Raw genomic sequence first — 17631 nt, forward strand, 5'->3', positions numbered from 1 at the left:
TCAATAAACGTAATAAACCACATTAACAGAAGCAAAGACAAAAACCACTTGATCATCTCAATAGATGCAGAAAAAGCCTTTCATAAGATCCAACATCATTTCATGATAAAAGCTCTAAGAAAACTAGGAATAGAAGGAAAGTTCCTCAACATTATAAAAGCTATATATGACAAACCTACAGCCAGCATTATACTTAACGGAGAAAAACTGAAACCATTCCCTCTAAAATCAGGAACCAGACAAGGATGCCCACTATCTCCACTCCTATTCAACATAGCACTGGAATTCCTAGCCAGAGCAATTAGGCAAGAAGAAGGAATAAAAGGAATACAAATAGGTAAAGAAACTGTCAAAATATCCCTATTTGCAGATGACATGATCCTATACCTTAAAGACCCAAAAAACTCTACTCAGAAGCTTCTAGACATCATCAATAGCTATAGCAAGGTAGCAGGATATAAAATCAACATAGAAAAATCATTAGCATTTTTATACACTAACAATGAGCAAATGGAAAAAGAATGTATGAAAACAATTCCATTTACAATAGCCTCAAACAAAATCAAATACCTAGGTGTATACCTAACAAAAGATGTGAAAGACCTCTACAAGGAAAACTATACACTTCTGAAGAAAGAGATTGAGGAAGACTATAGAAAGTGGAGAGATCTCCCATGATCATGGATTGGTAGAATCAACATAGTAAAAATGTCGATACTCCCCAAAGTAATCTACATGTTTAATGCAATTCCCATCAAAATTCCAACGACATTCATTAAAGAGATTGAAAAATCTACTGTGAAATTTATATGGAAACACAAGAGGCCACGAATAGCCAAGGCAATACTCAGCCAAAAGAACAATGCAGGAGGTATCACAATACCTGACTTCAAACTATATTACAAAGCAATAACAATAAAAACAGCATGGTACTGGCACAAAAACAGACATGAAGACCAGTGGAACAGAATAGAGGATCCAGATATGAAGCCACACAACTATGAGCAACTTATCTTTGACAAAGGAGCTAAAAATATACGATGGAGAAATAGCAGCCTCTTCAACAAAAACTGCTGGGAAAACTGGTTAGCAGTCTGCAAAAAACTGAAACTAGATCCATGTATATCACCCTATACCAAGATTAACTCAAAATGGATCAAGGATCTTAGTATCAGACCCCAAACTCTTAAGTTGATACAAGAAAGAGTAGGAAATACTCTGGAGTTAGTAGGTATAGGTAAGAACTTTCTCAATGAAACCCCAGCAGCACAGCAACTAAGAGATAGCATAGATAAATGGGACCTCATAAAACTAAAAAGCTTCTGTTCATCAAAAGAAATGGTCTCTAACTGAAGAGAACACCCACAGAGTGGGAGAAAATATTTGCCAACTATACATCAGACAAAGGACTGATAACCAGAATATACAGGGAACTTAAAAAACTAAATTCTCCCAAAACTAATGAACCAATAAAGAAATGGGCATGTGAACTAAACAGAACTTTCTCAAAAGAAGAAATTCAAATGGCCACAAAACACATGAAAAAATGCTCACCATCTCTAGCAATAAAGGAAATGCAAATTAAAACCACGCTAAGATTCCACCTCACCCCTGTTAGAATAGCCATCATCAGCAACACCACCAACAACAGGTGTTGGCGAGGATGCAGGGAAAAAGGAACCCTCTTACACTGTTGGTGGGAATGTAGACTAGTACAACCACTCTGGAAAAAAATTTGGAGGCTACTTAAAAAGCTGGACATCGATCTACCATTTGATCCAGCAATACCACTCTTGGGGATATACCCAAAAGACTGTTACTCCAGAGGCACCTGCACATCCATGTTTATTGCGGCACTATTCACAATAGCCAAGTTATGGAAACAGCCAAGATGCCCCACCACTGACGAATGGATTAAGAAACTGTAGTATCTATACACAATGGAATTTTATGCAGCCATGAAGAAGAACGAAATGTTATCATTCGCTGGTAAATGGATGGAATTGGAGAACATCATCTGAGTGAGGTTAGCCTGGCCCAAAAGACCAAAAATCGTATGTTCTCCCTCATATGTTGACAATAGATCAAGGGCAAACAGAACAATGGGATTAGACTATGAGCACATGATAAAAGTGAGAGCACACAAGGGAGGGGTGAGGATAGGTAAGGCACCTAAAAAATTAGCTAGCATTTGTTGCCCTTAACGCAGAGTAACTAAAGCAGATACCTTAAATGCAACTGAGGCCAATAGGAAAAGGGGAACAGGTACTAGAGAAAAGGTGAGATCAAAAAGAATTAACCTAGAAGGTTACACCCACGCACAGGAAATCAATGTGAGTCAACTCCCTGTATAGCTATCCTTATCTCAACCAGCAAAAACCCTTGTTCCTTTGTATTATTGCTTATACTCTCTCTACAAGAAAATTAGAAATAAGGGCAAAATAGTTTCTGCTGGGTATTAAGGGGGGGGAATAGGGAGGGGGTGGAGTGGGTGGTAAGGGAGGGGGTGGGGGCAGGGGGGAGAAATGAACCAGGCCTTGTATGCACATATGAATAATAAAAGAAAAAGGAAAAAAATAAATAAATTGATTAGTGAAAACCTGTAAAAAAATAATAATATAAAAATAAAGACAAAAAACATGTAAAGAGCTGGAAACTAAATAACTCATTACTTAATGAACAATGGATCATTGATGAAATAAAAGAGGAAATTAAAAAGTTCCTGGGAGTCAATGAAAATGAAAACACAACCTACCAGAACCTATGGGACACAGCAAAGGCAGTCCTGAGAGGAAAGTTTATAGCCATGTGTGCATATATTAAAAAGACTGAAAGATCCCAAATCAATGACCTAATGATACATCTCAAACTCCTAGAAAAACAAGAACAAGGAAATCCCAAAACAAATAGAAGGAGAAAAATAATAAAAATAAGAGCTGACACCATCTCTAGCAATAAAGGAAATGCAAATTAAAACCACACTAAGATTCCTCCTCACCCCTGTTAGAATAGCCATCATTAGCAACACCACTAACAACAGGTGTTGGCAAGGATGCGGGGAAAAAGGAACCCTCTTACACTGTTGGTGGGAATGTAAACTAGTATAACCACTCTGGAAAAAAATTTGGAGGCTACTTAAAAATCTAGACATTGATCTACCATTTGATCCAGCAATACCACTCTTGGGGATATACCCAAAAGACTGTGACACAGGTTACTCCAGAGGCACCTGCACACCCATGTTTATTGCGGCACTATTCACAATAGCCAAGTTATGGAAACAGCCAAGATGCCCCACCACTGACGAATGGATTAAGAAACTGTGGTATCTATACACAATGGAATTTTATGCAGCCATGAAGAAGAATGAAATGTTATAATTCGCTGGTAAATGGATGGAATTGGAGAACATCATTCTGAGTGAGGTTAGCCTGGCCCAAAAGACCAAAAATCTTATGTTCTCCCTCATATGTGGACATTAGATCAAGGGCAAACACAACAATGGGATTGGACTATGAGCACATGATAAAAGCGAGAGCACACAAGGGAGGGGTGAGGATAGGTAAGACACCTAAAAAATTAGCTAGCATTTGTTGCCCTTAACACAGAGAAACTAAAGCAGATACCTTAAAAGCAACTGAGGCCAATAGGAAAAGGGGACCAGGAACTAGAGAAAAGGTGAGATCAAAAAGAATTAACCTAGAAGGTAACACACACGCACAGGAAATTAATGTGAGTCAACGCCCTGTATAGCTATCCTTATCTCAACCAGCAAAAACCCTTGGTCCTTCCTATTTTGCTTATACTCTCTCTACAAGAAAATTAGAAATAAGGGCAAAATAGTTTCTGCTGGGTATTGAGGGGGTGGGGGGAGAGGGAGGGGACGGAGTGGGTGGTAAGGGAGGAGGTGGGGGCAGGGGGGAGAAATGACCCTAGCATTGTATGCACATATAAATAATAAAACAATAAAAAAAAAGGATGTGTATTAAAGCAGCTGAAAAACGAGGTGGGGGGCGGTAGGAGGTAAAGAGGAAAGGAGACTGTTGAAGGGATTTAACAGATCAAAGTAAACCACACCCACAGTGGGCATACAGTGAGACACCCCTTTGAATGTCAACTTAAATATTAATAATGAAAATCACGTCTGTAAAACAGACACCGTGTGTACAGGGTGGGAAGGTACTGATGGGAGGAGGGAGGGTGAAGGAAGGAGACTAAGGTGACAGTATATGGTTGATGGCCTTCATATACCTATATGAAACAGAACTAAAAAATCTCTTGCAATTGCTTTAAGTGGGTTAGGGAGGTGGTTGAGGGAGGAGAGACAATGGGGGCAATGTAAATAATCTACAATATAAGTCTAACAGGAAATATCACTATGAATCCTCCCCATAAAATTAATATGTCCTAATAAAATAATAATTTAAAAAATAACATGAGTATAAAATAGGAGACTGTTTGGGGATAGGAACCAGTGTGGTGGGGGGGAGTAGAGGGTCGTGTGGCATGACTATGATTAAAGTACTTCACACACAGTTATGAAAGCAGAAATGGAACCCATTAACATTTGTTTTAAAAAGGAGGAAGGAAGAAAAGAAAGTAATAGAGAGGGGCCACAGTGAAGCCTTTAACAAACAAACAACAGCACCCCCAAAAAAGACATGAGTGATTGGATCATAGGGGATAATTTTTGAGAATAGGGAGAATGCTAGGAGAGTACCTTTTCCTAAGGGTAAATCTAATGACCACTGTGAATTACCACACAAAGATGGTAAGAGCCATGCTTTCATATTTGAGGATGGTATTGAGGGTGGGAATAGTTCAGTGGCAGAGTGTGAGACTGTTCACTTAGCACGTGCAGGGCCCAGGCTCTGATCCCCAGAACAAAAAATGTATTTTCATAGAATGCATATAATTCTCTCAGCAATATGAAATATTTTGAGTCTAGCAGTCCATGGGATTCCCTCTTCAATTCTCAGCTTGTACTGATTGGTGCCAGAGCTGTACTCAAATGCTCCAATACTATATGAATCAAATATTGGTAGTCTTAACTTGTGGGAATACTGATAGATGAAATTTTCTCAACATTAGGCTTAAAAGTAAGTTTTTTTAAACCCTGAACACTCATTACTATTTTCTAGCAGAATCTGCATACTGTAGCATTATTTGGTTATTTTATATTTAATATATTAGTATTTCTCTGTACTTCAGTTTTCTCATGTGTGAAGTGAAGTTTAATAATAATGACAAATTCAGAAGGTTGCTGTGAAGATAAAATGAGTTAATAAATGAAAAGCAATCAATCAATGCCTTGCAGGGAAATAGCACATGGTAACTGCTAGCTGCTAACAGAAGTATTAAGTATTAATATTGTTATTATGAAAGGGGCATAATGACTTTCGTAGGCTCTTCCACTGAAATAATTGCAAAATTCTGTCACACAATGGTCCAGTCATGTATGCTCTCCCTGGCTAAAGAAGATCAAATAAAAACCTCTGTAGTGTTAGTTTTCTCTTCACTTCATAGATTGCTTGAAGGTTTCCCATATCACGTTATAATATGACAAGTCCGGCTTTATAGGCTAGACACACGAGACAAATATCTTGTAGTCTTCTGTGCATTCATTGTTTTACATTATATTGCATTGTATCATTAAAAGTATAATCTAGACCTGAGAGTGCTTTTTATCTCCCATTCTCTACCCTCAAATTGTTAGTGTTCTATGGTTAACAGCAGACACATTTTTCAGAAGCTATTCAGAATCACTGATGCCCTACCATATAGATTTAATCTCTAGGAAACAGACAGATTTGTTTTCTCTAGCTCTGGTCTGCCACTCCACTGAGTGATAGTGGGAAAGTCACTTAATACCACTAACCCTTTACCTGTACAATATTTCATCTGCCTTGCCAAGTCTCAGGATCAAGATGAAGATTCCAAAGACAGTTTTCAAAAACTATGTTCCTTTCATAACTATGAGATTTTAATATTCAATCCAGGCCATCTGAGACAAATTAAGTTGCCATTCATTTAAAAATATCTATAACTTAACAAAGAATAAATTATCATATCTACTAAGAGCCATGAGATAGCAATGAATGCTTCCACCAACCTGGCCATTTGCTTATAAGCTTCTTCAGCTACTGCAAAGATATGTGGATCCATATCACCCATGTTCTGGCCACTGTATGCGTTAATAATATCTTCTCCATAAATAGGCAGCTGTTCATAGGGATTTATAGCTACTAGGACTATTCCTGGGAAAAGGGGACAAAAAAGAAGATATCAGTGATATCCTAAAGGACACATCAAACTTGGTAAAGTAAGACAACACAAAACTTAATTTAGTTCATATTAAACTAATAAATTTTTCAAGGATCAAAATATACAATGGCTTTTGTCTGTTTGAATCATTACACAGTCCTAACTAAAATACCATTTAAAATCTGGACATGGCTGTTTAAAATGATATAAATGGACTGGACAGCTAAGTGGTAGAACACTTGCCTAGCTTTCATGAAGCCCTAGGTTCAATCCCCAATAAAAGGAAGAGAGGGAAGGAGGGAGGGAGGAAGAGAGGAAATGTTTTAAATATTTTCATATTTAATCAAAACATCTCACTTGCAGAAATGCACCCAATGAAATAATCAGAGATTCTTGCAAAGGGTCTTTATAAAGGTGTTTATCATAATTTTACTGATAAGAGTGGAAATGGAGACAAAATATACAATGAGAGTAGCTAAATACATTTTGTTACATTCACATCAGTCTATTGTGCTACTGCCACAAAACGCATGTTTTTGAGTATGAAATGCCATAGAAAAGCATGATACCATGTGTGCAAAGCACAAATTGAAGAAAAATGAAAAATGAGAAAAATAAATATTTGGGTAGTAGATAAAAGAAAAGCTAACATCAAGACCATAAATGATATAAATTCTTTTGAGACGAAAAGGTGGCTGTTCCTGTTTAAAACAAGACAGTAATGAAGACATTTCAAGAACTGTTTAGGCCAGCAAGTAAATGAACTCGTGGAAATAAATGGAAATCCAGATTTGGGCCTCAGAGGACAGAGTGATTAGTAAGAGAGAGAGAAGACCTCAGGGAGAAAGGGGCCAGGGAAGAGGGAGAAAATAAAGAATAAGAACAAAATAGAGAAAGAGAGAAAAATAGAGAAAGAGAAAAGAAAAGCCAGATGGACAGAAAAGAGCAGAAACACACATAAGCTTCACTTCTTAGTTAAAAGTCACCGAGATCTTGGCTGCTGGCAGCTAACACTACAGTGGCAGGGACCCTGCAAGAAGGAGGAAGCAAGATTTGCCACCAGGGAAGTGTGTCCTGCATTCCTAAGCAACTGAGAAAAAGAGACAGTGCTAAACTTGAACCTGCCCCAAAGGGAAGTTCTTTGACATCCGTTCTTCATATAGTATTTTTTATAAGAGATTTGGCATTGAATCTGACATATGACTTCTATGGAGGGAAAAAATAATCCAAAAGATCGGCCTACTTCTTTTTATAGCAAGCAAAATTAAGTAAATTCACAAGTGACTTTATTCAGCATGAACTGCAACTTAGCTGATGAATTCTAGTAAATCTTTTTGCTAACTCTGGAGTGATCCTTGTCTATAAGAGAATCCAACCACGGCCTGCTTTCTCCATGCACACTTTTTCACTGCTGTGTCCATGAGTCTGCTCGGACAGCAAGGCACACTTACCACAGTAGGTATAGATGAGTTTGGAGTCGATAAAGCGGACTCTAAGATTATGAAGCACAGCAGGCTCGTGAAGGTAGCTGAGGGCTGTGAGGTCATTTTCACCAACAAGGATGTCTGGGTTTCGTAAATGGGGCAGCTCCTTGGTTTTTGGATCTAGGCGATATTCCAAATCCTGAAAGCACAAGTAAAGGATCAATTGTGGAATGAATGTGGAACAGTCCTGTGCATTTTGCTCATTTGCTATCTCTGATTTGTTTCTCAGCTGTCAAATGTATTCATTTCCTATCATTTTTCACAAAGCACAAAAACTGGTGCAAATGGTAAACAATAAAGACAGGCTTCTTTTTCATTAGACATATTGACTTGTATTAATAATTTTTATAAGCCAGGCATGGTAGTTCTGCCTATAATCCCAGCACTTGGGAATCTGAGACAGGAGTATCATGAGTTCAAGGCCAGTCTAGTTACATAGTGAAACTCTGCCACACATAAAAAAATTTAGGCCAGGCATAGTGGCTCATACCTGTAATCCTAAGTAACTCGGGAGGCAGAGATCAGGGGATCACAGTTAAAAGGCCAGTCTGGGCAAAAAGTCATGAGATCCCATTTCACCCAATAAAAGCTGGGAGTGATGATGCACACCTGTCATACCAGCTATGTTGGAAGCACAAATAGGAGGGTCATGGTCCAGGCCAGCCTGGACCAGGCGTAAATGCAAGACTCTATCTCAAAAACAATGAAAGCAAAGAGGGCTGGGGGTGTAGCTCAAGTGGAAGAGCACCTGCCTAGTAAACACAAGGCCCTGAGTTCAAACTCCAGGACTGCCAAAAAAGATTGTCTTAAATATAGATGGAGAAGTCAGAGTCTAGACCTTCTCAACCAGAAGTTTGCCATCATCAAATGACTTTTCTTCCCCCTTCACTTTACCTATGAGAAGTAACAGACAATAGTAGACAGGTCAAGAGCTTAGCTCTAGGATCAGGTTGATCTGGTCCAATCCCTTATAATACTGGTACTTGCTTTTTAGGTGGTTTTGTGTACATAATTTAACCTAAATTTCTTGCTTGCAATGCTTGGTATGTTGTAAGTCCTCAAGGACTCCCAAGCCATGAGAGGCCCAAGAATCCAGTGAAACGAGATCAACAATCAGATGCAACAATTCGTGTGTCTGTGTGTACACATATGTAAACTTTTTTGGGAAAGACAGTTCTTAGTTCTCATTAGATTTTAATGAGGTGCCTGATCCCAAATATTGAGAACTACTACGCATTTAAAAAATCATATGATTATGACTTTATGACAGAGCCAACCACGGAAATTGTCACTCAGTTAAATATTAAAAGCATAGGACAAGTAAAAAGGAAAAACATTCAATTCAATTGTAGAGAGGGGATTTGAGGAATGGCTTAAGTGATACAGTGTGTGCTAGCATGCACAAGGTCCTGAGTTCAATCCACAGTACCATCAAAAAAATTAAAAGTTAATTGTAGAGAAGGACCATTAATTTCAATACTATAGATAAATACTGAGGTCAATATTCAAATCAGGCATGAATGGATTTTGGTAAAGGAGAGAAAAAATCTACAATCTGCCCCTTGGCTTTTGCCTCCTGTTAATTGGGGTATAATGTCTTTTGCCATGGCTGACTAGTCCTTGCAATGGCCCTGTCAATACACAAGTCCCTGTTCCTTTACTGTCCCCAGAGGAGTACTTTAATTCTAGCTACATACTCTTTTCTGCTTATCTACAATGCTTATCTACCAATAACATGGAAATACAGAATGGTGAGCCCCATGGGATGTGGAATATTTAGAAATGTCCAAGTGTTGGTGGCATGGCTCAAGTGGTAGAGCACTTGCCTCCCAAGTGCAAAGTCCTGCATTCAAGCCCTAGTGCTTCCCCCCATCCAAAACAAAAAAGAGAAATGTCCATAATCTTCCCGGCTTAATTGGCAGTGTAACTCATCACTGGGTGTTAGCCATATGTCTGCAGAATAGCAGAAGAACGAGCCAGAATGTTCTTCTTAGTATTCATTAGAGCACTGGGTTGATATACGGTCAATGTGTGAAGGAACTGAAATTGAGGTAGTAAAGAAGACATTGTTATGGGGAGGAAAGTCATCTGTACATTGGTACAAAAATTTCCTGCTTGGAATTAGGTGTCAAACGGATGTAACCTGCTTCTCCGAAATCATTGGACATTATCAAATAAATGCACTTTTCTAATGCTGCAAAGACCACATTTTCTCTGTTTTATTCTAGGACCCCAAGAGACCACAGTTCCTAAAAGGAAAATGATCCCTGGAGAGTTGGTGAGATTTGTAATGTCTATTCATCTCTTGCTTGTCTCCTATAAGACTTGCTTTTTTAAAGCATGCATATCATTCTATTTCTGGATAAAAATTAACAGCTAGTAAATTAAACATAGGCACTGTACTCTCATAAATTTGTTTCTTATAGGGGTATGGATTACCAATTCTTAAATAACTTTATATGTATAACATATAAGTAAATATATAATAGATAATGAAAGCCAAGAAAAGGATTTATAAATAGCAAGGGTAGAATAATAGAATTAATCCTGCAATGTTGGATTAGAGAAATCAAAGATTACTATGAACTCATTGCCTATACACACACACACAGACACACACATATGTACACATATAAAAATAAGTATAGATAAGTATATAAACATTAGGATAGTATAAATACATATCTATCTATCTATCCATCTATCTATCTCCTATCTCTGCCTGCAAAGAATCCTATAAGTAGTGTTATCCCAATAAAAATGAGCACACCCAGTGCCCAGATTTGTTTGCTAAATGATGCTGCATATTAAACTCAGGGTCTCAAGTATCTTGTAGTATGAGAAAGTAAACAAACTCTTAAAATAAATAAATAACTACAACGGATGAGGGCATGTAAAAAGGTAAAGGAAACAATCTAAGAGAGCTCTCAATGGCCAATGCATGAGAATCTGAATAATAAAATGAATGATAACAATGAACAATATAGTAAATATCCACGATCTTATAATGACATAAATAAGTTACTGCATTAATAAACAAATGGAGAGAAGAGATAATCGAAGAATCCCAATTAATAAATGTGGAAGAAAGGAAGGGAATGGAGAATCACCTTTGGAACAGCACGGTGTTACTTAGTGCACATCCAAGTATCTCCCATGAAACAGTGATAGTAGTTACAAAGGGAAAAATAGTAACTGTACAGTGGATAACATGGGGGACATCACTTTAACTAAGTGATCACGGCTGCCAACCAGTAACAAGACATATAGATATCACAGACACTGATATAATGCACTGAGAAGTTCACATCACTTCTATGTTACTCCTTCCAAAATTTAATACCCTTATTCTAATCATGGGGAAACAGCATAATGGGACACTCTGTATAACACCTGACAGGTACTCTTCAAAAGTTCCAAATTTATGAAAGACAAGGAAAGACTGAGGAACTGTCACAAATGGGAGGCAACTAATGAGACATGATAGTTAAAGTGCAATGTGGGACTCAAGGTTGAAACAACCAAACAAAGGCATTAGTAAAAAAACTAGTGAACTCTAAATAAAATCAGTAATAGTTGTACACCAATGTTTTGATTCTTGTATGTTAGTTATGAAAGGGATCAAAATTAAGGGAAGCTGGGTGAAAGACACATGGGAAAGAATTTGCAACTCTTCTGTAAGTCTAAAGCTATTTCAAAATAAAGAATTAAAAACCCTAAGGATAGCTATCTATACTGAAATCATCCACTGCTAAACCACCTACAGAAATCATCATTGTTGGACACAGTGGCACACACCTGTAACCCCAGTAGTCGGGAGGCTGAGCCAGAAAGTTCATGAGTTTGAGGCCAAACCTAGGCTACACAGAGAGACCTTTTGTCTATCAAATAAAACAAAACAGCAAAAGAAAAAATGTTAGCAGAAATCCACTGTGATCAAATGGAAGTTGCACTTGCCTTAGAATAAATAAATTTTATGTTCAAATCTCACATTAAATTCCAAAAGCCACTTCTGGCTCTGTGACCTCAAGCAAAACCATTTGATGTCTCTGAGCCTTGGCTTCCTTATTTGGAAAATAGTGAAAATATCACCTATCAACTCAGGGTTGCTGTCAAAACTAACATGTGAAAATATAGCCTGAAGTATCTAATACTGCACCTAATAAAGAGAAGACCAATAAATGTTCAATAAGTTAATTCCTTAGTTTGACATTCTAGGCCTCCTTAAACTGTCCTAATTCTTCCCCGCCTTCTTCTCAGTCTGTCTTGCCTCAGTTTTGCTCTTCTGAAATCCATCCTCCATGCTGCCAATGACTCCTCTCTAATACTCAAACCAGCACCATTGTTTTTTAAAACACTATAATTACTCCCCATAGCATACCAGTGAAGTTGGAGTTTTAGCAAACATGCTGGTTACCTGTGATCTGCCTTCTGCTCCACCCTTTCTAGTCCAGTCCTCTCAGTTCACATCCCAACAACACAGAAATTGCAAAGTTCCCCAAACACACATTACTATGTGTCTGAAATGTCTTGCCTCTTGTCCATTCATTCTTCAAATAGTGTCCAACTGACTCCTCATCAGCCCCTCTGACCACTCATTCTTCTAATCTACTTTTGATTCTAATTTATATTTTTATTTTATTATGTGATGTGCCACACTATTTGTAAATATGTTTATCTTTTGCATTACAGTGATGTCAGAGATCATCCTTTTGCTGTTTAACATAGTACACAGTAGCAGGTACATTAATATGTATTTACTGAACCAAACACACACCTTTCTAAATCTCCACTCCAATTTATATTCACTATCTCCACAATATTTTCCACCCCTCACAGTCTATCTACCCTTCTCTTTGTCAGTCCAAATGCTATCCAGCTTTTAAGTCTAATGTGATGGGGCAGACCTGTAATTCCAGCTGCTTTGGAAGCTGAGCTCAAGAGTTTGAAACCAGCCTGGGAAAAACAGCAAAATCCTGTCTTTAAAAAAACTGAAAAAGCCCTGAAACTCTGAAACAACTACAGGAAGCAGTAGGAAATACACTGGAACATATAGGCATATACAATGACTTCCTAAATAGAACTGCAATGGCTCAGCAACTAAGTGATAGAATGAACAAATGGGAACTACATCAAACTGAGAAGCATCTGCATAGCTAAAGAAACAGTTACTAAACTTAAAAGACTTCATACAGAATGGGAAAATATCTTTGCCAACTATTTATCTGATAAGGAACTAATAACCAGAATCTTTAAGGAGCTCAAAAACTCAACTCCTAAAGAATCAACAACTCAATGAATAAATGGGCACATGAATTGAATAGGCAATTCTCAAAAGGAAGAGGTACAAATGGCCAATAAATACATGAAGAAGTGCTCAACTTCACCAGCCATAAAAGAAATGCAAATCAAAACCACACTAAGATTTCATCTCACCTCCAGTTAGAATGGCCATCTTCAAGAGCAAAAATAACAACAAATGTTGGTGAGGATGTGGTGAAACAGGAGCTCTTAAACACTGTTGGTGGAAATGTAGTATGGAGATTCCTCAGAAAGCTAAAACTAGAACTGCCATATGATTCCTGGACATATATCCAAAGTAAGTAAGTCAGGATACAATAGATAAACTTGTACATCGATGTTTATCGCAGCACTGTTCACATGGAAACAATCCAGATGCCCTACACCTGATGAATACATCAAGAAACTGTGATACATATACACACACACAATGGAGTTTTATTCAGTCATAAGGAAGAATGACACCATGTGGTTTGAAGGTAAATGGAAGCAATCGGAGAGTGTCATGTTAAATGAAGTAAGCCAGGTTCAGAAAGACAAAGGCTGCATGTGGAAGATAATCCAAGAGATAAACATATACACCAAAACAAACATGATCATATACAAATTTAGATGTAGAACATGTTTGTAATAGTAGAACAACTCTATGGAATTTGGGGGAGGAGGGAAAGGAAAAGAAAACAATAGTCAACAATATCGAAATACATTACATCTGTGCAGGCAGAGGATATAAAGATATGTACTGAAAGCTGTTGAATAATAGGGGATAAGAGAGAATAGGCAAGGAAGAGTAACAGAGGGTACTGAACTGACCAAAGTACAGTATAGTCACAGCTGGGATACATGGAGAAACCCCTTTGAACATTGACATTGAAATAAAAAATGAAAACTAGGACTGTAAAATAGGTACAGTGGGAGGGGGGTAATTGTGGAAGGGTGAATGGAGGAGATGAAAGTGATGGAATATGGTTGATGGGTTTCGAAAAGGAATGATGAAACTTCCTGCAATTGCTTTAAGCAGGACAGGGAGGGAGAGATGGCAGGGGCAATCTAACCAATGTAAGGCTATACGGAATTGTCACAATGAATCCCCCTATACAATGAATACATCCTAATAAAAAATAAATTTAAAAAGCCCAAAAACAAACAAAACAGCAGCAGCAAAAAACAAAATAAAGCAAAACATTAAAATTCTATACAGGTTTGAAGACCCAGCCAAAATCCTTCCACCTCCATGAAGTCTTCCTGACAAAGTAGCCCATAATAATATTTTCCTCCATTGTAATTCTAAAGTCCTAAATACTTAGCATAGACCATGAAGACAAATCTCCTGGCTTCAAATCATACTTCATTCCTTAGTAACTCTGAGCAAATCACTTCAGTTTTCTCATCTGTAAAATGGTAATAATATTAGCCCTACTTTCTAGTGTTGTGAAGATTAAATGAGGAGTTGTACATAAAGCAGTTAGAATCATGCCTGGCACCCACAAAGCACTCAACACATGCCAACTGTTAGGATAGTTACTCATTTGGCAGGTAATCAAATACTCACCTTCTGACATCTTCATATTCCAGGTTGTACTACTCTATCTCTAATTATTTAATTTCTCATATATTTATATCCAGTTTCTCTATAAGTCATTTTTTCTTGTTTTACCTTTTCTGTTTGTCTTGTTTATTTAGGACGAAGTCTCATTATGTAGCCCAGGCTGGCCTCAAACTTATGATCCTCCCACCTCAGCCTCCTGAGCGCTGGGATTACAGTCACCACTCTCAATTTAGACTATAAATTCTTTAAAGGAAATTAATGTCACAAAGGTTTTTAAGAAAAGAGTATGACACCACCTGTCAAATGCAGTGGAGAGACTAGAAACAATAGAATGAAGATGAATTCATACACATGGTAAATGTCCAAGGTAGAGAGACACAACTGGTTTTAAGCTCTTTTGGTGACCAGAAGTGGTTCATAAGTAAAAGCTTCTTATTAAGTATTTCTCAAGTGATTGGGTGCAGTAAATATCAACTCTTAGACTGGCACGTTAGACAATGTGTTTTTAGTTAAAATGAAATAGGTTCGATGCTAGTGTAAGCATAAACATTTTAGCCTAAACATAAGCATATTAAACATGGCTAAACAGGCATATCTTCAGAGGGCTAGATATGAATCTATAGCCAATAATCATAGTAAATTCGTAGGCCAACGTAATGCGGTTTTAAAGTATGTTGTTTTCACTAACCTATACCACTGATAACTCTATTAGAATAATCCGTCTGTCATTTTTAGTCATTTAGTAAATAAGAATAGTAATTAGTTCAGAATTTAGCTTCCAAGTGGGAATAAGTAAATCACATTACTCTTACATCTTTGAACCCTTTCACCTCAGGCCATTGACAACAAATGAAAGAGAAATTCTTACCTTTCCTTCCTCCAGGTGAAGCAGGAGGACTTGATCTCCAGGCTTATAATCCTTGAGCAACTCTGCTGACTTCCAGACTTCCTCCGGATCAGGTATCCAAACCCTGGCAAACTAGAAGAGAAAAATGAAACAATTTTAAACTAGCAAATCAATCACTTTATAATTTATATAAAGCATACCAAAATTTATTAAAAAAAAACAAGGGAACCTGAGCAAATATAAAATTTTTATTTGTTTGTTTGTTTGTTTTGAGACAGGGTTTCACTAGGTAGCCCAGGCTGGACTTGAACACACAATCTTCCTGCCTCTGCCTCAAGTGCTGGGATTATATGTACGTACCACCTGCCCTTGCAGTGAAATTTACTTTTTAAATTAGTAACAGAAAAGTTAGCCAGCACTGGCACCAGTAGCACCACCATCCTCAAATTATATAAAAATGTGTTCTGGAAAAATAGCTAAAATTAAAACTTGGGTTTGTTTTATAAAGTTACATTTATAAAAATTGCACATGTAATTTTAGGTAGAAATTTACATATATTATCTATTTTTGAAGTTCTGGTGTGGTGGTTCTGCTGGTTTCAGCAGCATAGCCTTCTTTTCGTGGCATGGTTACAATGTGAATCTTTTGTGGTGGTTTTCATCATCTGTAAATCCTGGTGACTTCCTGGCTATCCCTCAGGACCCAATATGGTAGAAAGAAGAGGAGTAAGTTTGTGGCTTAGAGCCACATGTTTTACAGACAAGGAACCTGCAATTTTCTTTGAGGAAAGTTCTGCAACTAACTAAATAATTTGAAGAAACACAATTGTTTAGAATTTTGCTGTCATTATTTGTGAAAAATGGTTAAAAAGAAGAAAAGGAAAAAGGTGTGTCTGGCCAGCAACACATTTTGTTCCCATAGCCTCAATGCCATGAAAATTCATGATAATGATGAGGGTTCCTAAAGCAGCAAACTGTTAGCCTCAAGTAGATGCTTTCTGGATTTAGGCCACGGTCAATTTTAAGAAAAACAACAAAAGATATTAACATAGATGAATCCTACAAACACCACATCAAAAAGCATTTTATGTCTGCTTAGACTCTCCAGGAAGGAATCTCCCTGTAAAACGTACATACAGGTAAGCCCTAATGCCTAGTTTTGTGAACAGATTACATCTGACGGTACAACATTTCATGTAAATTCACTTCTATATTTTATTTTTAAATGACAAGTGTGCTGATTTACTTGGGAATTAAACTTAAGGAACATTTGGATTTAAGTATGTTTCATTACAGGACTACTTTCTGATGATTGTGTGTGATGGGTATTCAAGTACTGACCACAAAGAAGTTCCATGATCTTTGAAGAAGAGTGGACTTTTAAGAAGGTCATTCCCACGAGTCCCCACTCTCCTGTGAAGGCAAAACCACCCAGAAGAGGCAAAACTTTGACCCCTCCACACCTCCAGCCGGCACAGAGAATCTCCACTTCACGTTAAATGGAGAAACAAGGAAGGCCCCCGGGGCCGCCAGTCGCCCACGCCCAAACAGCTTGGGAAGACGCGGACAAGCTTACTGTCGATTAGTACACTAACATTCCCTGTTTATACCTTTGAAACTTTCTTGTCTGATTCCTTCTTCTGTTTTCTCCTTCTTGTCTGTTTATTTGTTTTTCCCTTTTCTTTAACTTCTTGCTTTCCATCTCCGCTCACCCTTCCATTCTAAATATCACCATTGTTATTATTACAAGCTAGAAAATACTTAATTGCACATAGTACAGGGACAGTAACAACACCAAAGACAATGACGGGAAGACAGAAAAAACAGGGAAACCAGTTTCCCCACAGCAAAAAAATTAGTACAGGAACCAGAGGGGAATGAAGAAAACAGGTACTCAGATCCAGACTCCAACAAAATGAAGATAAACTATGCCAAAGGACCCAATGAAGCCCACAAGAATAATTTAAAAGAAGACATACTACAGGTACTCAATGAGAATTTTATAGAGATGATACTGGGTCAACCAAAATGTACAGGAGACACTCAAGAAATTCCAAGACAACAAAAATAGAGAATTTGAAAAAGCAAAAGAAGAAATAAAAGAAACCATAGAAGCACTGTATAAACACCAAAGTGAAAGAAAGAACACGATGAATAAATGGATAAATGAACTCAGGACAAAAATA

The 17631-nt window shown here is 37.6% G+C and overlaps 1 protein-coding gene across 4 annotated transcripts in view; it reads right to left on the reverse strand.

The window, feature by feature from the left end:
• The window catches only part of Myo5a (myosin VA), a 203231-nt gene that overhangs the window by 113612 nt on the left and 71988 nt on the right, over window positions 1-17631 (reverse strand). For all 4 annotated transcript variants that reach the window (XM_074065964.1, XM_074065965.1, XM_074065963.1 and 1 more), the window contains 3 exons: window positions 15467-15577; window positions 7716-7887; window positions 6113-6257 (listed from right to left, as the gene is read on the reverse strand). In XM_074065964.1, coding sequence (XP_073922065.1) covers window positions 6113-6257; window positions 7716-7887; window positions 15467-15577 — 428 coding nt within the window. The remainder of the gene's footprint in view (window positions 1-6112; window positions 6258-7715; window positions 7888-15466; window positions 15578-17631) is intronic.

Source organism: Castor canadensis, chromosome 2, assembly GCF_047511655.1.
Source record: "Castor canadensis chromosome 2, mCasCan1.hap1v2, whole genome shotgun sequence".
In the NCBI taxonomy this organism is placed as follows: Eukaryota; Metazoa; Chordata; class Mammalia; order Rodentia; family Castoridae; genus Castor; species Castor canadensis.